The sequence below is a fragment of the Juglans microcarpa x Juglans regia genome, chromosome 3S, assembly GCF_004785595.1.
Source record: "Juglans microcarpa x Juglans regia isolate MS1-56 chromosome 3S, Jm3101_v1.0, whole genome shotgun sequence".
Lineage (NCBI taxonomy): Eukaryota > Viridiplantae > Streptophyta > Magnoliopsida > Fagales > Juglandaceae > Juglans > Juglans microcarpa x Juglans regia.
In genome coordinates, this window is record NC_054599.1 from 27,767,519 (window position 1) to 27,790,701 (window position 23,183).

General features: G+C 38.9%; 1 protein-coding gene across 1 annotated transcript; it reads left to right on the plus strand.

Moving 5' to 3' along the window:
• The first annotated feature begins 463 nt into the window (after positions 1-463).
• Positions 464-22,820, plus strand: LOC121257661 (2-C-methyl-D-erythritol 4-phosphate cytidylyltransferase, chloroplastic). Its single transcript, XM_041158793.1, is given in 13 exon segments — positions 464-826; positions 964-1,046; positions 1,145-1,216; positions 2,291-2,315; positions 2,318-2,345; positions 8,427-8,506; positions 8,646-8,728; positions 16,509-16,586; positions 20,954-21,022; positions 21,222-21,290; positions 21,412-21,458; positions 22,441-22,531; positions 22,673-22,820. Coding segments are annotated over 13 exon segments (954 nt in total). The 5' UTR covers positions 464-663; the 3' UTR covers positions 22,739-22,820.
• Positions 22,821-23,183: the final 363 nt, after the last annotated feature.

The following is a 23,183-nucleotide window of genomic DNA, read 5'->3' on the forward strand; positions in this document are numbered from 1 at the left end:
TTTGGAAGTTTATAAATAATAAGAGAGTCTAGAGACCCGAGAAGCGAGAAAGCTTTTTCGTACCTGGAAATTGTTATTTATACCAGAAGTTTGGAAGGACAAATCATGCTTGCTCTTATGGAGGCCATGTCCTTTTTACTGTTCATTTTTATTAGAGTTCTTTAATATGGCGTGTCTCTGCGACGTCGTCATTAATATGACGTGTTGCTCGGATAGTGATGCCATTAATGAGGCGTGACTTCCTGATCGTTTATTCTGCAGGCCTTGTTGGTCGTCCGTCGATGTTCCCTTATTAGAAGATAAAAAATTCTCCGTATTTTTCATTTTGCCCTGTATGAGTCCCCATGAGCGGGATGCGGCCGAGTGGTGTCATACCATTTTGTCTCATCAACCATCATTATTTACTTTTTCTTGCAGCTGAGTTACTTTGTGGATAAGTTTAGATTTTAGAGTTGAGTAGCGGGATGGAATCCTTACTCTCGGCTAAGCGCGTAGTGATGAGTGGGGGAAATCCAACTCCTATCCTCGAGAATTTTGAGACAATATAATCGACTTATTATACTAATTTACATAGAATACCTGGGGGGTTTCCTGGCAAGTAATAGCCCATAGCCCAAGTTCCGTAGGCATTAATGTTAATTGCATTCCAAGGGAGTGAGAGAGATGGCGATTATTCTTCCTGTGGACCTGAACTTTCCACTTCCTGCTGCAGCTTCTTCGCTTATTTTCTCTTTTTCTTGTTCGATTTTCCAGAGCAATCGCAGAATTCCCGTCAAGTCCATCCCGGTTTCACTCTCAAACTCCAACTTTACGTTTCCATTTCCAGGCAAAGTCAAACCATCCCAAGTAATCCCACAATGTTTGGCTGCCCAAAAAAAAAAAAAAAAAAAAAAACCTTTGGGAGTCACATACTCTATGTTACTACATTCGTAAAAGTTAAGTTTATCTGTGATATTGTTGTAGGTCCTAAATTCGATTTCAGGGAAAAGGGGAGAAGCGGTAGATCGAGGATCACTCCTTACTGCGCCGAAAATTCTGACAAGGAAGTGAGTTTACGACTTACTTTATAAAATAAATGTCGAAGGTTTTTTATTTTTCATTTTGCCAATATTTTTATATTGCGTGTTTTGAATGTTCTACTCAGAAGTCTAGAATTGTGAAGGAAAAAAGCGTATCGGTGATTCTTTTGGCTGGGGGGAAGGGAAAAAGGATGGGAGTGAGTCTTCGTCTTTGTTTTCAATTCCGATGGGACTGCATTTTTTTTTTTTTTTTTTTATATCTAAATCCCAGTGCTTTGTTTAATTCACTTAGAGAACCCATTAACACATGTAAGATGGTTACTATTTGCCTGGTATGGGGTATTTGTACTTTACTAGATACCAGGAGTTAAATATCCGTACTCAATTGCGTTTTATCTGACTACTAAGATAAAATTGTTAAACAATAACTAATATATCATTTTCCTTTTCTTTCACATGAATATATAACTGGAATGTATATATTTTCACGGTTCAAAGGATAGAAGGCACTACAAGTATAAAATACACTTACCTCCTCTAACTATGAAAAATTTTACAACATCCTCAGATCTTTCAATATCTGGCTTGCCCCCAATACACTAATGCGAACCAATTGAAGTATTTTGAAAAGTGAACTAATTCTTTGGTTTCAGTTTGGTCAGAGGGATCTCGAACTAAGAAAACGACTATAGAAGCTTTGGTTCGACAATGCTTCACACCCCAAAACAAGAGAGCTGCGTATGGGTTAAATTTGAGCTGGAATTTACCTGCTTTATTTTTTCTTTTTCTTTATTATTTTTAATTTTTTGGGGGGCCTGGCGATGGGGAGGGTCCACAGAACTTTTTGATTTTATTTCAACCTAAAGGCAATTGAAGATAGCTTTGCTTGGAGTTATCGGGCCAATGTAATTCATTTAGTTTAAGCTTCCCATATGACCTAATGCATAGGCTTCAGCTTTCTTCTTCATGCTGAATATCCTTCTTCAAATCATTCATTTTACTACTGCTTGAGGGAATAATTGAAATTGCATTCAAGAAAAATATAGTTCCAGAGGTATGTATGGCCCTTGTTTGGATTTTTTCCCCTTTTATTTTGAGATGGAAAATTGTTATGTATGTATATTATATATCTATACCTACACACACAAATAGAGTGTTTGTAGTAAGCTTGAAAGTACACAGCACGTGCTTCCATTTTCTTCCTCTGTTCATAGTTTGTCTATTCCTTCCGCATCTGTGACATTATGGTTCTGTTTTATTTGTGTGAATAGGCGAGCATGCCAAAGCAGTATCTTCCCTTTTAGGCCAACCAATTGCTTTGTATAGGTAAATTGCAACAACTTGACTCAACTATGAATGTTTTTTGGCCATCACATGTGTTTGGCTTCTGATTCTTCTAGAGGTCTGGAAATCCATCCGTGTATTCACACACACACACACACTAACTCTCTTGTATTTTTCTCAAAAGCCAAGTCTTAATTTTCTAATAGAAAAATAAGTCACAAGTCATAAGTATATTGTATGCAAAAGTTATCAACTTTGATGGATGTCTAAGAATAATTTTGAAGGAAAACTAGTAATCTTTTTAGATTCTAATAATTTTATAGAAGTTTTCTAGTTCTGATGTAGCCATGTATAAAAAAAAGGATAAAAATCTCCCAAAAAGAACTTAGCATATCAAACTTACGCTTGACAACTATTTGTCATAGAATAGAATGGATCCATTTATATCTTGGGAGTGAAATTCTCAGCAATTCTTTTTCATAAAAACTTCCAAATCCTATTAGAAACTCATCCCTTAATCTATTACAAAGTCTTGTTTTCACAAGTTTTATCACTGAAAAGGCATGTTCTGTAGTTGGTTTAGAAACTGGAAGAGTCAACCCTAGGTCACTAACGAACGCAAGTACTTCCAATTTTTTTTATTTGCAATAGAAGAGGAATTAAGAAAACCATGCTGAGAAGAGAGTGCAGCAAGTTGGTATTTGTTTGATGGTTTTTATGTTGAATTTTCTTCCATAACCTGCCTTGCGTATAATATATTATAAAAACCACTAATGTACTGATTAATAACAATGTTGAGTTTGAGGAGAGCTTCTATAAAAAATTTTTAACCTGCTCATAAATTGATGTAATAGCTTTCTGAAACTTTTTTAAACTCTTTGGAGGGCTAAAAAAATTCTTTTGGGGGGTCCTGAAAGCGTGCTTAAACTCTGAGACGGACCATAATGCGTGATATCACTCTAGTTACTGTTGCAGTCAATGTGGTTAACTCGAACAGGGTTTTAAAATGAAAAAAGGTTCAAAATATCGGAGTGCTAAGTGTGGGTTCAACAAACTATTTTTTATTTTTTATTTTTTTATAGGTAAACAAGTTTTATTGATCAAAGAATTAGGCAAAGCCGATACAAATAAAAGAAACACTGTGTGCCCTAATTAAGAAGGCGCCAAAGAAACAAGAAAGTCATGTAGGTCCATGCCATTGAAATCAACAACAATGGCCCAACTACATAGAGTAGTGTAAAATAAAGCTTTAAGTTCCTCTAGTGATATCTCGCTGTCTTCAAACATTCTCGCATTGCGCTCCTGCCACAAGCACCACACGATGCATATAGGGATCATCTTTCAAACCGTTTTAATCTGCTACATGCCTCTTATATTTGTCCAACTGGCCAACACTGCCTCTACAGTCTTCGGCATAGCGCACGCCAGCTCTACTCGACCGATCATCTCATTCCACAAAAACCTTGCTATCACACAATATAGCAGAAGATGGTCCACCGACTCTCTCCCTCCCCTACACATGCAACACCAATCTGCTATGATACCCTCATTTTCCTCAAATTATCGGTTGTGAGGATCTTTGCCCAACGATGTTGTCCACACAAAAAATGCAGCTTTGGATGGTGCCTTCTGTCTCCAAAGTCTTTTCCAAGGAAAATGAGAGTTAGGCTCTAGAATGAGAGCCTTATAAAAAGAGTGAACCGAGAATGCACCTTTGTTGGCAGGTGACCACCACAACCCATCTTCTTGATGATTGCTTGGTTTAACGGAGTACAAGAGGCTGTAAAAATCAGCAAAGCTGCTCATCTTCCAATATTGTGCTGCTCTACTAAAACTGATGTCCCAATGGATCTGCCCACCCGATAACCCCATGACATTTGCCACTGCAATGTCTTTATCATTGGCAATTTGGAATAGTGAAGGAAATGAATCTTGTAGGGATGTATCCCCACACCAAATATCTTTCCAGAATTTAATCCTAGAGCCCTCCCCTAACTAGAGTCAAGTGTGTCGAGTAAAAACCCCTCATCCTCTTCTAATGTGTTTACACAACCCTACTCCATATGCTCCTCTAACTTCTTTAGTACTCCATCCCTCTAGATGCCTCCATATTTATGCTCAATCACCACCTTCCACAGGGAGGACGCCCTACACCCCCAACGGAAGTCCCAAGTACGTCAAAGGAAGTGAGGCCATCTTACATCCCATCGTGCTAGCCAGTTGCCGTATATTAGGAACATCTCCAATTGGAATCATCTCTGATTTATTTAAATTCACTTTCAAATCGGAGGCTACTTCAAAACAAAGCAGCAATGCCTTCAATTCTTGAATCTGATTTTGATTTGGCTTACAAAAAACAAGCATATTATCTGCAAACAACAAGTGAGATATATAATGATACCCCTATCCGGGGTTCCAATTGAAAAGCCATTATTAACCAAGGCCGATGTCATCCTGCTTAAACCCTCCATCACGAAAACAAACAGCAGAGGCGACAACGGATCGCCTTGTCTTAGTCCTCGTGAGCTATGGAAGAAACCAGCTGGGCTTCCATTTATCAATACAGAAACTTTCATCGTTGATATGCACCAACGAATCCAAGACCACCACCTCTCACAAAAACCGCACCTCCCAAGAAGGTAGAGAAGAAAATTCCAGTTAACGTGATCATGCGCTTTCTCCATGTCAAGCTTACAAATGATCCCTACTATACTCGCCTTCAACATACCATCCAGATATTCATTAGCAATAAGAAACGCATCTAGGATTTGCCTACCTTTAACAAAGACATTTTGGGGTTTGGTGATGATCTTCCCCACTACCTAACTCAGTCAATTTGCAAGTACTTTCGATATGATCTTATATACCCCATTCATTAAGCTAATGGGTCGAAAGTCCTTAACCTCATTAGCCCCCACCTTCTTTGGAATCAACGTGATGAAAGTGGTATTTAAGCTTCTCTCAAATTCTCCAAATACGAAAAGCTCCTGAAACACCTTCATAATATCTTCCTTGACGACATTCCAACATTCTTGGAGAAACCCATAGAAAACCCGTTAGGTCCTAGAGCCTTGTCTTTGCGCATCTTCCTCACTACTTCGAAAATCTCCTCCTCTTCAAAAACCTCCTCTTCAAAAACCCTCTCAATTCGAGAGACATCACTCGGTCCAATGGTGTCAAATGCAAGGCCATCAAGAGAGGGCCGCCACCCCATCAGCTCAGATTATAGTTGCTAATAAAAACCAACTACATAGTCATGAATTGCCTGCTCTTCCCTACATTCTACCTTGTCAATCTTCAGCATCTCTATGTTATTGTTTTTCCTGTGAGAGTTTGCAATACTATGAAAGAACTTCGTGCTTCGATCTCCTTCCCTTAACCACAAAGCTCTTGATTTTTGCCGCCAAGATGTCTCTTCTAGTAATATAATCCTCTCGTGCTTCGCCCCCAACAACGCCTTCCGATCTAATTCTTCCTGAGTAAAAGACCTAGCCCCTTGGAGTCTCTCTATTTCCTAGATCTCTTTCAACTTGCTTTTCTTGTTCTCCCCTATGTCTTCGAACGATTGCGTGTTCCACAAGTTCAAGTCTCTTTTTAACTCTTTCAATTTCCCCGCAAGGACGAAGCTAGGGGTACCCTCGATCTGGTATGAGGACCACCACTGCCTTACTCTTTCTACAACACCTTCAGATTTCAGCCACATGTTTTCAAATTAGAAATACCGTCGTCCTCTACGGAGGCCACCACAATCAAGCATGATAGGCCAATGATCCAAACCAATACGAGGCAAACGCTTTTGCCAAACATCCGGGAAGTGGCTTTCCCATTCTGGAGATATTAAGAAGCAATCCAACCGAGACCATGTCTGATTATTAGCCCACGTGGTTGTACCCCCAGCTAGTGGCATATCAACCAAGCTTAAGTTAGAGATGCACTCAGAGAACTCTAACATTGCTGGCCGCCCTCTTCTATTACCTGAAGACTCACTTGGAAATCTAGTGACATTGAAATCTCTCCCAATACACCATTGAAGTTCCCACCAGCTGTGTACTCCTGCCAATTCGTCCCACAAAGATGCTCTGTTGTTGTCTAAGTTTGGCCCATAGACACCTGCAAAAGTCCATAAAAAGTTATCGGACACACTCTTAAAAGAGCAAGCAATCGAGTACATCCCTATGATGTCCTCAATTTTCTCTACCACTCGTCTACTTTTTGGAGCCAGCTTTTCTTTGTTGTTGATGCCCTGCTTCAATGGCTATAAGCAAGGCCATAAACTGTTCCTCGTACCCTTCGAACTCCAAACCCACAAATTTTTGAATTTCTTTCACCTTATCAATGACCCAATTTGAGACCTCAGGAAGACTAACAAGCATAAAATTCAAGGGCATAGGATCTACCTCCCTGCTGTCCATCTATGTACCTCAGGTTTCTTCCACCAAGGTAATTTCGTCCAAACCTATGTGCTCATCCTCGGAGAGCACCATTTCCACCCCATCAGAGTGCACAAAATCCGCAAAAACCTCCCCTCCTTCAGATTGAACTCAGGTTCCTTGAGGAATTGTACAGAGAGGTTCTCCGGTGTCGCCTCCTCCACCTTGCACCTTGTTGGCGTTGTCTGACCCCCACACGGCAGAGAAAAGCCACCCAACAGAGTCGGAGAGCCCTTCGCAAAGTCTATCGACGAGATCTGTGCTTCCCGCACGTGTGAGCTATCATCGAAGGGTGCCACTGTCGTCGTTGATGATATCTAAATACCCGTTGGGAGCTCCACTTGCACTGGCGAGCTTTGCGGCGTGGTCCTCGACGGCAACATGCAGGTATCGTTGCTGGGCAAAGCCCTAAGGCTATCGAGGGTCTTCTGCTGGGCTTTGGGTTGAGGTCCAATCCATTGGCCCATGGACTGTGGCCTAGATTGCCTCTCCTCACCCCCCCTCCAGATGGGCCCGCAGGCTGAGGCCCACCCAAGTGGCCCGTCCCCTTAATTGAGCACGTGTGCTTTGGCCCGGTCACGTTAATGCATTGAAGCCCCTCCCCCTTATTCTAATTGATGGGCCTTTGCTTCAAGCCTGGCCCCTTACCTTTAAACTCCCCCAGCCTTAAAGTTGCAGCTTCCTTATTTTGCCCAACACAACCTTTTATTTCTACAATTTCTTTCTGTAGGTTTTGCAAGTAGCGCATCACCTCTTCCAACATCTTGCACACGTCCCACTCCTTCTCCCTGCCATTTCCCACGTTTCGTACAATATGAGGGGCTCGACGCAAGTAACTGTCAGAGAAGCTGACACCACCTCCTCCCCCACTTTGCTCACGGTGTGTCGCCTCTGGAAGGAGGGCCTCCTTGTAAGACCGCAACTATGGCCTCGCCTCCTCCTTCTGCTGCCGTGAAGGACCCCCTGCTTCTGCCTTCCTGCATACACTCACCCATAGCCTCCCTTAGCCTCCTCCATCTTCTTCCCCCCTCCCCTTCAAGTATGAAGATGAAATTTCTTCTTCCACCTCACCATATTCAGCAACCACCACGTAACGACCCTGTAAATTCGAACACCTCTAGGCTATAAAGCTGCGGTAACCTTCTTTAACGGTGCCATAGAACTCCTTCTCCCCTCTCAAACAGACCTCCAATGCCTTCTGCAGCCAACCCACAGTGCTTGATTCCACCATAATCTCATGATCCTTCTTCCATCCTCTCTCAATGATATGTAGCAAAACTCCTTCCTTCACTAATAAAAATAGTTTCGAATCTATAACCAACTCCCTTGTAAACCCCATCAAAACTAACTCAACGCTACACCAACAGTATCATCATTGGTTACAACAAGGAAGGTTTTCGCAACATGTATGGAGAGAAAATGTCTAGGAGAGAGAAAAATTCTTGAGTAGTGGGTTCAACAAACTAATTGCATCATTTTGTGAACAGTTTGCATAGTGAGCCTTACATGACTAAAGACTTGGCCCAGTTCATATTTTGTAATTCTAGGTGGAAAGATTCCTTAGGTTACTCAGATGTAGGTTTGGCTCCTAAGGCAACATTAGGATGGTGTACCTTATGTAAGTTTGATTTGATTATAAAGTCATTGGTCATCAATCCTTAGTTTCGTGTTCTTGTGACAAAATTATATGCAGTTTGTACACTTTCTCACGATTGATTCAAGTGAAGGAAATCATTGTGGTTTGTGATCCCTCTTACAAGGACATTTTTGAAGGTTTTATCTCTCTCTCTCTCTCTCTCTCTCTCTGGTGTGTAGTAGGCTTCTTTGCATGACAGCTTGCCACTTGGCTATATTTGACCCATTCGCTCTAGTGCTTTAAGAGATATACAAACTGATGTTTGTCTTGTTTTAGGAACCAAAGGGAAGCTTTGTGTTGAAGTTAAATTTACACTTCCTGGGAAGGAAAGGCAAGATTCTGTCTACAGTGGCCTTCAGGTACTATCACCATTCCACTCAACATATTATTGTTGCCATGAAAGGTTGGCAAAATGTTCATAATATCATAGGCTCAATATTGAACGGACATCAAACAACATTTGGTTACTAAAGGTGTTGCCACTCTATCTTTGCTAATGAAGTTCAGAAATATGCTCAAGGAAAATCATGATCTTTCTAGCTCACCTTAAACAGCCCTATGAAGATCTACCGTAAATTGCTTTGTTGTTGCTGCTTTACTTTTTGTTGATTTGTTAACGAACTTACACTAATTCTTAATACCTTAAAATTGTAGTATTGTGTGTCTATGTTATCTTTTTGGGAAGGTCAAAATCATGATTCTAAACATGATTGCTGAATGATTTTTTTTTATAAGTAATAAGAAAATTTTATTAACAAGTAAATAGGCATAGCCCAAGTACACATGAAGTATACAAGAGAAAATACCTAAATACAAGCTAGGAAGTAGAATGGGCTAAAAGCAAATCATGAAGATTATCTCCATTCAATACAAGAGCTTTAGCTCAAATACACAAAGTACTAAAGAAAAACTACCTAAGTGCTCCCACTGAATGTTCTTTATCTTCAAAGCATCGCCTGTTCCTTTCCAACCATAAGCGCCACATCGAACATGAAGGAATCATCTTCCATATGGCAGCAATGCGACGATTCCCCTTAGAACCTTGCCAACATGCTAAAAGGTCCACCACTTGCTTAGACATCACCCATGCAATACCCATCCTACCAAAAATCTCATCCCACAAAGTCTTAAGCCACCTCACGATGAAGAAAAAGATGGTCAACAGATTCACCATCTTTCTTATACATGAAGCACCAATCCACAACAAATAATCCACGGCTTCTCAAATTATCCGTGGTCAATATTTTTCTTAGAGACGCCAACCAGCCGAAAAATGCAACCTTACTAGGCACCTTAGATCTCGAAATGCACTTCCAAGGGAATTTATTGACATGATGATAAGTTAACGCCTAGTAAAAGGAGCTAACCAAAATTCTGGAATTACCAGTGTGAATCTACAGCAAGCTCTCCTCCCTTCCTTGCCCAATCTTCATATCATATAGTCTTCCAAAAAAATCAGAAAAGGCATTCACTTCCTAGTCATGCACATCTCTAATAAAATATACATTCCATTGAAGATTATTGTTTTAAAAAATAAAGAAATCAGCCACTGCAATTTCTTGATCTCTTGCAATCCTGAAAAGGGAAGGATATATTCTTAAGATCTGTATCCCCACACCAAATATCCTGCCAAAAATTAATCCTAGTTCCATCACCCACCTTGTATTTAACGTGATCGACAAATTCCCGCCAACCATTCCGAGTAGACTTCCACAAACCCAACCCATACACTCCTCTAACTTCATAAGAACACCAATTCCCTCACATCCTCCCATATTTAACATCAATAATGTTTCTCCATAAGGCATCCCTCTCAAGATGATACCGCCATAGCCATTTTCCAAGTAAAGCTTTGTTGAAAATCCTCAAATTTCAACCCCCAAGCTTCCACAAGAAACCAAAGAGCAGACCTTGTTCCAACTTACAAAGTGAAACTTTCTTTCCTCCCCATTAGCACCCCGCACAAAATTCCGAAAAATCCTTTCAATTCTATTGGCCACCCTATAGGCAAAGGAAAAAGGGAAAGGAAATACTTTGGTAGGTTAGACTACGTACTCCCAATCAAAGTAATCCTTCCCCTTTGGACAAATATATCCTTTTCCAACCAGCCAACCTCCTTTCAATCTTCTCAATCACACCATCCCAAATCATCAATGCTTTGTAAGAAGCACCCAATGGAAGACCAAGATATCTCATAGGTAGCGATGAGACCTTACAACCCAAGATATTAGCTAAATCCAAAATATTCAATACAGGATGTACAATAACTATTTCAGACTTAGATAAGTTAATTCTAAGACCAGAAACTACTTCAAAACATGATCTTGCTGAATGATTTAAGCATAACTTAGTGCTTTGGATTCAGTGTGAGAGCAGTGAATGTGATCCCACATTGTCTGGGAGGGCGAAGTTACTGTTTATAAAGATTCCAAGGGTTTCAATTATGAAATTTCCCACCCAAATCTTTTGGAATGCAAGTCTAGATGTAGTTTAGGTTTTCTCTTAGTCCTTACAAATGGTATTAGATCTAATCTCCATCAAAAGTGTGGGGCTTGAACCTTGCCTCGTACAGTGGACTGGTTTGACGAGGACATTAGAGATCTAAAAGGAGAGACTGTAATGCCTCAGATTTAATATGAATGGGATTTCATATTGTTTGGGTGAGAGAAGATATTCCAGCTTATAATGATTTCAAAAGGTTTTAATTGTAACATTGACTTATTCTTTTAAAATATAAGCCCGGATGTAGTTTGGACTTTCTTTTGGTCGTTACATGTAATTGTTTGTAAAGTTTGTTCTTTACCTAAGGTTAAATTCAATTTTGTGGCTTTGAATCGAATTTGTCGAGTCAAATTGCTGAAAGTTCAACTATTTCAATATGAGCTCACATGAATTCATGATATCCTAAATATGTACCTAATACTTTTAGAACAAGTGAATAAAGAAAACAACAACTTTTACTGGAATTTTGCCTTGATCCCTTGTGCTTTACTCCGATGTGGATTCGTGTAACACTCCCTTGTAAGTTAGGGATGCTACTAAAGTATGACTTTGCACCAGGTGAGAGACCCAAATAAAAGCAAATCACTACATTTGATTGGATTTATAAAATTAAAAGTAACACAATTTCTTGAAACGGGAATAACAAAAAACAGGCTAACATGGGACTTTTAATGAATTAATCTGTGTTTGATACTTATTCATGGATGCTAGGTTCTGTTGTCGAAGCCTGACCCACTGTCTCATCTTCCACATTCTCTTCCACCCATATTAAACAAAGAAAATGAATCAAAGACTTAATAAGCAGTACATCATGCAATAAAATTTAACTTGGTTTTTCTTGAAAAATTGTTCTTATATGAGTCTGACATAATAATTGTGTAACATTGTCTATGCAAAAGAAATTAACAACTAACATGTTTGGCATGTGATATGACATATTGAGCATGGTAAGCTATTGCTATGTTCATACATGTCTAATAAGTTGTCTTTCACCATTTTTATGGCCAACACATATTAATCCCTTGTTTAGGTTTGTGCACTGGTCCCATAGCCTGTGTCAGGGACCCCGTTCTTGTCCCTAACACTAAGGATCACGAGCTCGCCTTGGTGTGAATGATGGCCGAGTGACCTTGCCAACTTGTTTAGGCTTTGGACAATAATGGCACGTATGATGGTGATGATGAGTTCCTAGGTTGATCTAAGGGTTGAATAAGGGTGTTTGATGCAATGTGGAATGGCTTGAAGGTTGTCCTTGATGTTAGGGCCACTTGGATGATGATTAGGGTTGGTATGGTGAAGTGTAGCTAGGGTTTTGTATGGTAGCTAAGGATGATTCCGAGATTGGAAAGAGATGGACTAGGGTTGGAGTCTTAGCTAAGATGCTAGGGTTTGGAATGATGTGGATGAGAGAGGCTAGGGTTTGGTGGCTAGGGTTGGCCGACTTTGGAGTTGGTTACCCATTAATGTTAGGGTGGTTTGGTATTGGCAATAGGAGAAAGTGTTTAAATGAGTCTAGGATTGCTCCTTGATTTTAGGGATTGATTAAAGATAAGATGAGGAAGATAGGATTTGGATATGGTCAATGGATGAAGATGGATGGTGTTTGAATGAGTCTAGGGTTGTCCCTTGACTTTAGGGATTAGGAGATGGAAGATAGGATTTGAATTTGGCAAGATAGGATTGGGATCTTTGGTTGACTTGAGTGATTGTAGGGAATGAGAGATTTGAGAGATTGGATATGGTAGATGAGATGGAGTTTGAATGAGTCAAGGGTTGCTCCTTGACTTTAGGAATTGACTAGGATAAGATAAAAAAATAGTATTTGGATTTAAATATGGCAAGAGGATGGAGTTTTTGGTTGACTAGGTCTATGGAAGGAGTTGAGAGATTTAAGGAATTAGATGAGTGATTGGAGGGATTGAGCGATTCTAGGGTAGTTCCGAGAATCAAGGGATTGGCATGGGATGAGTCAACTTTCCTTGAATTAAGGAAGTTGCCAAAGAGCTCTCTTGATGAACGGCTAGGGTTTGTGTGAGGGGATGGAGGCAAGACTCCTAAAAGGAATGAATTATCTTCTAGAGATTTGAGGTGGACGGCTAGGGTTTTATGGATGGAAGACTTTGGTGTGGCCGAATATGTAAGTGGTGTATATGGACTAGGGTTTTATGGATATGGAAAGATTTATGGGCAAGCCACTTATGGTAAGTATGACTCACGGCTAGGGCAAGTTGGATGATGGGAAGTGGCAATTTCGGCTAGGTCAATAAATATGATGGATGAAGGGTAATTATGGGATGTGACCAATTATGGAAGGTAGGGCAATACTAGGGTTGGCCGAGTAATGTATGTGAGAAATATGGCTAGGGTTTTATGGAGGGGCGGCAAGGTAATTTATAGTAAGTGGACTAGGGCAAACACTATAGTGGGTAAGACTTAGTGTTTGGGTGGATCAAATGAATGCACGGAAATATATAGATGAACAATATGGATGAACACGTATGAACATTCAAGAACACAATGATGAACAACTTCACCACCAAGTCAAGAATGCACAAAGATGAATGGACTCAACAAAAGAATATGAAGACTCTTTTTGGTTTATATGAATATTTAGATATGCAAGAAAGTGTATATGAACAAGATGGAAAATAAGAACAATGAAGATAATGGATGAACAAGAGAGCACTTCAACTATTGATTTACGGATTGCACAATAGTTCAAATAAATCTCATAGATTGATAAACTTGAAAATAACAAAGATAACACAACTTGGATTCACAAATTGCACCAAGTTGCAAGAACAAGATAAGTTGAATCACACCTATTCACGAATTGCAAGGTGATGATTCTCTACTAGGGATTCACGAATTGCACCCAAGTAGCCCAAGTGCCTAGCACTGAAAGGGTGATCTCAAGAACAAGTCTACCCACTTAGGGAATTTGCTAAAGGTTCAAAAGATGTAAACTAAATGCCTAAGGGTCCTATTTATAGAGAATACAAAGTGGAAACCCTAATAGGTCCCTTGATAAATAAAAATAAATAAAATAAATAAATAAACAAGTGATAGTGGTGTGGAACCCATGGGGGCCCATGGCATTGGCTCTTGGTGGCCTTGGCTAGCCCATGCATGCCTAAGACCATGTCCTAGGGCGGTTTTTGATGGGGTCTTGACACTGTGGCCATAGGCGCAGCTACTAACTTTCTCATAACTAGTCATGATTACAGTGGACCACACCTTAACTGCCATAACTCCTATGGCCAACTTTAAAGCTTAATACTTCTTGCATCTTATCATTCTTAGACTCTTTATAGCATATGAGAGATGCAAGGATTGTGTGATAATGCGTGTAACATGGTAAGGTAGTGGGTCAGGTCCAAATCCCTTATATTTGTTACAAACCATATTAGCTTATGTTCACATGTGTATATTAAATGTAGATTTAAGAACACATGAATCAATCGTCAATTACAGTTTAAAATGAACTGATAAAACTTCTTTGTACGAACTGCCTGTCGGTTAATTTTTCTCATTTGTGCTGGAAATATGATGCATGATTATGTATTTTATTGTCATTTGCTTCATATTTTATACCTTGTAACATATTCTGCAAGGAATCAACTTTATTAGGCAATAGAAACTGCTTTTTGATGTCTTCAAACAGCCATGATATAACACTGAAATGTCATGGGAACTATGTAATAATTGGTTCTGGTGATTGTTTGTTGTAAATCAAATTTAATTGCTCATTGGAGAGGCATTCGGGGCAACTACAGTTTAAATGAACTGATAAAAAAAAACTTCTTTGTATGAAGTTACGAACTGCCCGTTGGTTAATTTTTCTCATTTGTGCTGGAAATATGATGCATGATTATGTATTTTATTGTCATTTGCTTCATATTTTATACCTTTTAACATTTTCTGCAAGGAATCAACTTTATTAGGCAAGAGAAACTGCTTTTTGATGTCTTCAAACAGCCATGATATAACACTGATATGTCATGGGAACTATGTTATAATTGGTTCTGGTGATTTGTTTATTGTAAATCAAATTTAATTGCTCATTGGAGAGGCATTCGGGGCAACTCTAAGATTGCAACAATATGGAAGATGGTTCCAATATGTTAATGGTGGTGAATCAGTTACTTGTGGGGGTTTGGGGATCCATAATTTGAGGCTTTTTAATAAAGCCCTTCTCGGAAAGTGGCTTTGGAGTATCAATTAGAGAGGGATGTGTTATGGAAAAATATTATTGATGTTAAATATGGGAGGGCTTGGAGGTGTTGGTGTTCTAATGAAGTTAGAAGTGTGTATGGTGTGGGCTTGTGGAAGTAAATACGGAATGGTTGGGGGGAATTTGTTAAACATGTTTTGTTTAAGGTTGAAGGAGGAGATAAGATTCGCTTTTGGCATGATCTTTGGTGTGGGGAATTGGCTCTCAAGAATGCTTTTCCTTCCCTATTTAGAATGGCAAGGGACAACGACGCCACTGTAGCTGATTCTGTATCTTTCGTCAATAATATTCCCCAATGGAATGTGAGATTTATTAGAGATGTTCAAAAAAAAGATTTATTAGAGATGTTCATGATTGGGAAGTGCCGATTGTTACTGTCTTTTTCAGTAGACTGTATGACATAAAAGTGGTGCAGGGAGGAGAGGACAAAATGTTGTGGCAACATGCTGGAAATTCAATTTTTTCTGTTAGCTCTTATTATTAAGTGCTGACGTGCCATTGTGTCAACTAATTCCCTTGGAAGTGTATTTGGAGATCCAAGGTACCGACTAAAGTTGCTTTTTTCTGCTGGTTGGTGTCACTCGGGAAGATTCTAACAGCAGATAATTTGAGGAAGCACGGTATAATATGCCTGGACTGGTGTTATTCGTGCAAGAAAGATGGGGAGTCAGTTGATCATTTGTTTCTGCATTGTGAGGTGGCAAAGACTCTTTGGGATGAGATTTTCAGCAGGTCGGGTATAGCTTGGGTGATGCCCAAGAGAGTGGTGGATCTATTGGCTTGTTGGAAAGGATCTATGGGCAGCGATCACATTGCTGATATTTGGAAGATGATTCCTCTATGCCTAATGTAGTGTTTATGGCTAGAAAGGAATGGATGCCGTTTTGATGAAAGAGAACGCTCGTTGGGAGAATTTAGAGAGTTTTTCTTTCGAACTCTTTGCTTTGGGGCGAAAACACTTGTACTGAATGGGGATTTTTTAAATGTTTCTTTTTTAGACTCTGCTAGTTCCTAGTTCATAGCTTGTATTTAGGTGTTTCTTCTTGTATATTTCCTATGTACTTGGGTTATGCCTATCTACTTGCATTAATAAATCTCTTATTACTTATAAAAAAAAAATGTTAATGGTGTATTTGGTAGGAGAGGAGTGAAAGAAGTTTTAAAGATCAAGAGTGGTCAATGGATGAGCTTAGAACTTTCTTTTTCAATACTTTACTACATTGGTTGATTGTAATTGATTTTCATGGCATGACTTTACATGAATTCCTTGTATCACTAAAATAGCTTGCTTAGGTGTTGCTCTTGCATATGTCTCATATATTTGGGCTCTTGCCTATTCTTATGATCAATAAAATTTTGTTTACCAATTTTTTTTTTTAATTGCTTATCGTTAATGCTTACAGGCAGTCGATTCGAGTTCAGAGCTTGTTTGCATTCATGATTCTGCAAGACCTTTAGTATCAACAGGAGATATTGAAAAGGTTGGGCTCTAAAGAACTTTGTTATGTGCTTATATAGTGCATTGGATTTTGTTGGTCAAATTACTGATGGTCATTCAGTGAACTTTTTTTTGGGAGACATACAGTGTTGCTTTTCTTCGACCATCTCTTTCTAGAATATCAATTATATGTTCTTTCCTTGCCCATTTTGAATCTTGTACTTTGCAAGGTCATCATAGCAACTCAAAACCTTTTTTTTTTTTTTTTAAAGAAGTTTTTTTATTGAGACAAGTAAATTAGGCATAGCTCAAGTATACATGAAGTATATAAATTTTTTTTTTTAAAGAAGTTTTTTTATTGAGACAAGTAAATTAGGCATAGCCCAAGTATACAGGAAGTGTACAAATGCGCAAACGTAGTTATAAGTCAGGAACTTGAAAAAAAGAATCAATGAAATCATGAACACTAGTTCCATTGAATACAATGGCCGAAGCCCAAAGAAATACGGTGTTAAAAAAGAAACATCTACGATTGTCCACTGAGTGTTCCTTGTCTTCAAAACACTAGTCATTCTTGTTAAACCAAATACACCACGTAAGACATAAAGGGATCATGTTCCAAACAACAACAATTTGAGAGTTACCCCTAATGCCTCTCCAACAAGCGAAAAGATCCACTACCCTATTGGGCATCACCCACGCTACGCCACATCAATCTTATTAAAGACTTGTGATACCTCATATGATAAGGATAATGGTAGGTGGTGTATAAGATCCCACATTGTTTGGGAATGAGAAGTTCTTGCTCTTTATAAGGTTCCAGTGGGGCTCCAATTGTATCATTGACTAGTCCTTTTGGCATATAGGCCATGTGGTTTGGGCCTTCCATTGGGGCGTTGCAAATGGTATCAGAGCCTATCTCAATCAGAAATGTGAGACTTGAGCCGTTTCATCTACTACAGACTGGCCGACGAGGACGTCGGGAATTTAAGAGGGGTAGATTGTGATATCCCATATGATAAGGATAATGATAGGTGGTGTATGAGATCTCACATTGCTTGGGAATGAGAAGTTCTTGTTCTTTATAAGATTTCAATAGGGCTCCAATTGTATCATTGACTAGTCATTTTGGAGTATAGACCATGTGGTTTAGACCTTCCATTAGGGCATTACAAGACCTCATACCATAACACCCTTGCCATCTCACAATGAAGTAATAAATGATCCACCGATTCACCACATTTTTTACACATTTAGCACTAATCCATAACAATTAATCCATGCTTCTTAATATTGTCCAAGGTCAGAATTTTCCCAAGGGAAGCAGTCTAACTAAAGAAAGCAACCTTTGATGGCACCTTACTCCTCCATGTACACTTCCAAGGAAAGAGTGTACAACATTCTGACCAGACAATGCCTTGTACATAGAGTGAACTGTGAACTTCTTATTTCTGGTATGAATCCAAACCATCTTGTCCATCTCACCCCTGCTATCCTGCCAATACTCGTATCATACAACAAAATAAATAGATTGGAAGTTGCATCCATTTCCCAGTCATTTGCTGCTCTAGTAAAATGTACATTCCATTAAGGGGAACCACTCAGGTAATCCAAAACATCTGTCACTGAAGAATCATTATTATGAAGGATCCAGAAGAGGCCAGGAAAAGCAACCTTAAGGGCCTTACCACCACACCAAGAAGCATGCCAAAAACTAATCCTAGAACCATCACCAACTACAAAACTAACATGTTTAGCGAAATCTCCCCAACAACTCCTAATATTTTCCCACACAAAGGTAGATTCACTGTCAAATTGTTTTACCCAATTCTAATGAGCCTTGGAATGACCATGTTCCCATGGAAGAGTATGTGGCAGACAAAAGCTCCTTCAAAAGCAGCTTTTTTCGTGTGGACAACATCATTGGACAAAACTCTCACCATAGATAATTTAAGGATACATCGGGTAATGGTGTTGGATTGATATATGTGTAAAAAGAATGGTGAATCAGTAGATCATCTACTTTTACATTGCGAGGTGGCTAGGACCATGTGAGATATTTTTTTGTGGGAATTGGATTATCATGGGTCATGCCTCTTAGACTGATGGATTTCCTAGCAAGCTGGAGAGGCCTCTAAGGTAACTGCAGTAATCTGGAGAATGGTTCCTATATGTATGTGTTGGTGTATGTGGCAGGAGAGAAGTGATAGAAGTTTCGAAGATCACGAGAGAACAATGTAGGAGCTTAAAGTTTTCTTTTTTAAATCATTGTTCTTATGGGCGGGGGCCATTGTTTGTAATGGACTAAAATGTCTATGATTTTTTTCTTTCGGTTGTAAACTCTAATTAAGTACTTCTCATGTATACTCTCTGGGTAATTGGGCTTTGCCTACTTTTATGAATAAAACCTTTTGATTACCTATATTAAAAAAGAAAATATTTCCCACACTTGCTGAATTAAATTATAAAACTGAAAATTTCACCAGGGACATCCATACTATTTATTATCTTTCTGAGGCCCATTTTTTCCTTGGCTCTGAAATCATAGAGGAGAAGTACTGTAGTGAAAGATGAATATTGTTGATTATCTGACTTTATGCTTCTGCATATTCATAAACCTTAACTCCTCCCCTCCCTGCCCCAACATCTATCCAGCAGGCACATTTTTCCTTCTTCTTATCATACCCACGTAATCTATTTTCAATTTCAATTATTTCTTTAGCTGTAATTGTCAGTCTTCTTCAGCATCTTAATCGATGAGAGGTAAGTCGAATGGAGAAAAGGATCAAAAGGATCAACAAGTAATGCTGAGATGTGATAGAAATACACCTGGAGCTTTGAATTTTGATGCATACATGTTTCAAATATGCCCTCATTTTGGAATATTTTTCTTTTCGACAGAGCGTAAAGAATCTATGGTTGAGCAAAAGATGTCCAATAGGTTCAATAATTAGTTTCACACCCATATCTTAAGCTTACTACGGGCTGTCTCTTGGATTTTGGAGTTTCTTGATTGAGGATTCCATTTCAATATCTTGGTGTTTGTGACTGTTGCTTAAATCTATGCTTAAAAGAAAAAACTGGGGAACCTTGCCATTTGGTTTCTTACTACCACTCCAACTTGCGAAAGGAATGATTTGATAGACACAATAGGAAGAAGTTAAAACTTGGTCAAATATGCAAAATGTATAAATGATCTGCAATCTGCATATGTTCCAGAATAGTTAATGATTGGATGCTGATATTGCACGTATGGTAGGCATGCTAAAATATATGCTGTAGTTGGAAGTGGAAATTTGTTTAAACTTGAAAATCTAGTGTGAATATTAGAAGACAGATGATAACTTGCCTGACGTTCCAAAATTGGTAATTTTTTAGGGATAGTAGAAAAGACTATGTATCCATGTAATTAGTGGAAGCGATTATCAGACCTAGCTGCTGCACTACCTTGCATGTCTCATGGTAGGTCTCAAAGATGTCAATGAGCATGGCAGGTTTCAACCACACACTAGTAAGATTATATCTGAGAGTATGTATTATATTCCCCCCTTCTCAATTTTTGAGCCATCTTCTGATTTTGGTAAAAAAGAAGAAACACCCCAAACTACAACCTCATTCTCAAATATACATTCAAACTGTGACTTGCAACAATTCACCCTCTAAAACACAAATATTTTTTACAAGTTTGTCTCCTGGTCAGTAGTGACTGAGAAATATTGGCGCTAAGAATTTAACGAGAAAAATGACTCAGCCCTATTAGTATCGCTTGTTATAGTTTTGGTCTGTTCTGGATTTTCTTATCCTTTCTTCTGTTGGGTGATTTGGCCCTAGTTATTGTTTTCCTCCTTTCTAATCAGTTACTTTCTATCGTATATGCCCTTTATACTTGAGTTGCACCTTTGTGCTATTAATGAAATTTGTATTACTTATGAAAACATTTTGCTGGGTCAGATGGGAGAATGAAATTGAAGGTTAAATGACATCGGTGCCCTCATTTATAATATAATTAACGTATTTGCCCTCTATTGGGCCTGACTTTCCGTGAATCCTCTTGAAAGGAGTGGTAACTTCGGGAATGGATTGGATAAAGCATCTGAGTTCACGGATTTGTCTGCATGGGATCCACAGCTATGGCTCCCATGGCCACCATGGGGGGATGAGTTGTAATGGGTCACCATTTTCTTTTAAAGTTTTGTTAAGTGGAGGGCAACTGTATGGTTTTATTATAGTTGGGGGGTAATATTGTCTAATTCAATGTTCCAATCTAACCTGGGGGCAGTTGGTAACAATTGTTTTTTGAGGTGAGTTAACAAGTCATAGTTTGGAGGTGTACTGATTTCTTTTCTCATTCCAAAATATGACTGTCAAGGTTACAGAATGTTTTAAGACTTGTAAATTGTTTTTTTTTAGGTTCTTAAAGATGGTTGGCTGAATGGAGCGGCTGTACTTGGTGTTCCTGTAAAAGCTACGATAAAAGAGGTATCAATTAATTGGAGTTACTGAAATATCTCTATAGGTTGCCTCTGAGCCTTTTTTTTTGGTCTTTTCCCAGTTCACTACTTATCCAAAATAAGAATTCAAGTTGAAAAACAACTATTATAGGCCCTTAAACAGTTAGAACAAAGTCATCAATCTGACCTGGTGGATAGTGAGACGTTTTTTCATAACTTTTGTGCAGGCCAATAGCCAATCCTTTGTTGTCAGAACTCTGGACAGGAAAACGCTTTGGGAAATGCAGACTCCACAGGTTTAATTTTGATATCATGTAGATGTTTTATAATTGTGTCAAGTGTAAATGAATGCTATGGATGTTTCTGGGTGAATAGGTTGAATAATAACATTGCTCCCTTATCTATCTCTTTTCACAGGTCATTAAACCCGACTTGCTTAATAAAGGTTTTGAGCTAGTAAATAGGTACTGAAGAGCTACTTTTATCATCATTCTTACTTTTCTATTGGTGGGAATGCACTTAGTAGCTCACGTTGCATATTTCATGCAGTATTTGACATAAATCTAATCTTACCTCTTCATTAGTGATAATACAAAAGATGCTGCAGTTCATGTTGATCCATCCACTTGCAGTTTTATTGGGAAATGCAAATTAGTTTGTAATATTGTGATATCCCATATGATAAGGATAAGGGCAGGTGGTGTATGGGATCCCACATTGCTTGGGAAGGAGAAGTTCTTGTTCTTTATAAGGTTCCAATGGGGCTCCAATTGTAACATTGAATAGTCATTTTGGAGTATAGGTCATGTGATTTGGATCTTCCATTGGGGCATTATAAATGATATCATAGCCTATCCCAACCAGAAATGTGGGATTTGAGTCGTGCCACCTATAACAGACTAGCCCAACGAGGACGTCGGGAATTTAAGGGGGGTAGATTGTGATACCACATATGATAAAGATAAGGGTAGGTGGTGTATGGGATCCCACATTACCTGGGAAGGAAAAATTCTTACTCTTTATAAGGTTCCAATAGAGCTCAATTGCATCATTGACTTGTCCTTTCGGAGTATAGGTCATTTGGTTTGGGTCTTCTATTGGGGCGTTACTATAGTCTAGAGTCATGAAGGATCTTGATGTTCGAATGGAGTCCTATGGTGTTTCAGGTCATAGAAACATCAGAACATCAGTAGCATTGTTGTACATATAAATCCACAAGTATATACTAGTTAGTAAGAAACTATAGCCGTTACTAACTAGTTAGTGCATACAATCCAGTAAATATGGCTACTTATATCCTCATCTCAATACCTCTTTTTTGTGCCTATGCAATGCATGCTTCTTGGTTTAGAACATTTCTTTCTTCAAGAACAACCTTGGGAGAGGAATTTGCGGGCTGTAATTGTTCTCTCTTCAAAATCTACATGTAATTGTACATCTCAACAGAGGAGGACTTGAAGTCACTGATGACGTATCTATTGTGGAGCACCTCAAGCATCCTGTATATATTACCGAAGGATCTTATACCAACATCAAGGTACTGAAACTTAAAATGCTCTATGATATCATTCTTTGAAAGTGATTTATCAAAAGATTTGGTAAATAGTTTTAGTTATGGAGCAAGAAGGCAATCTAATCTGTCAGGATTGTAAATCAACTGGCTGAGACTGTTTTGCAGGTCACAACCCCAGATGATTTATTGCTTGCGGAGAGAATAATGAGTTTGAGCACTGGAGATGGCTAGACTATATGGGCTTAATTTGTGTATCATATTGTTGTAGAAATGGCATTTTCTTTTAATAATTTTGAAAATTGTTGGAGTGAAAGAATTTCTTGACTTGAGAAAAATCCCCGTTCTACCCCAGGATTACATACAAAAAAAGGCCTTATCTTGAAGGCAGTCCAACACCACTACGAAACTCCCCTTGTGAATTTCGGGTTTGTTTCATACCCCGAGCGCAGAATATGTCTATTGCGTATGTGGACATTTTTTTTCCCTTGTTCTTGAGGTGTTGATTGCGTGGGTAGGCTGAGAGGATTTAGCATAGCATGCAAATAAAAGGAATTTTCTTATTTATCTTTCCTAAATATAAAGCAAGTTGAGCAGACATGGCAGACCTTCCCAGGGAAGGACTCCGAATCTAGCCCTGTGGGAATTAAGGTTTCTTGGGAGAACATGTGTCTTCCTC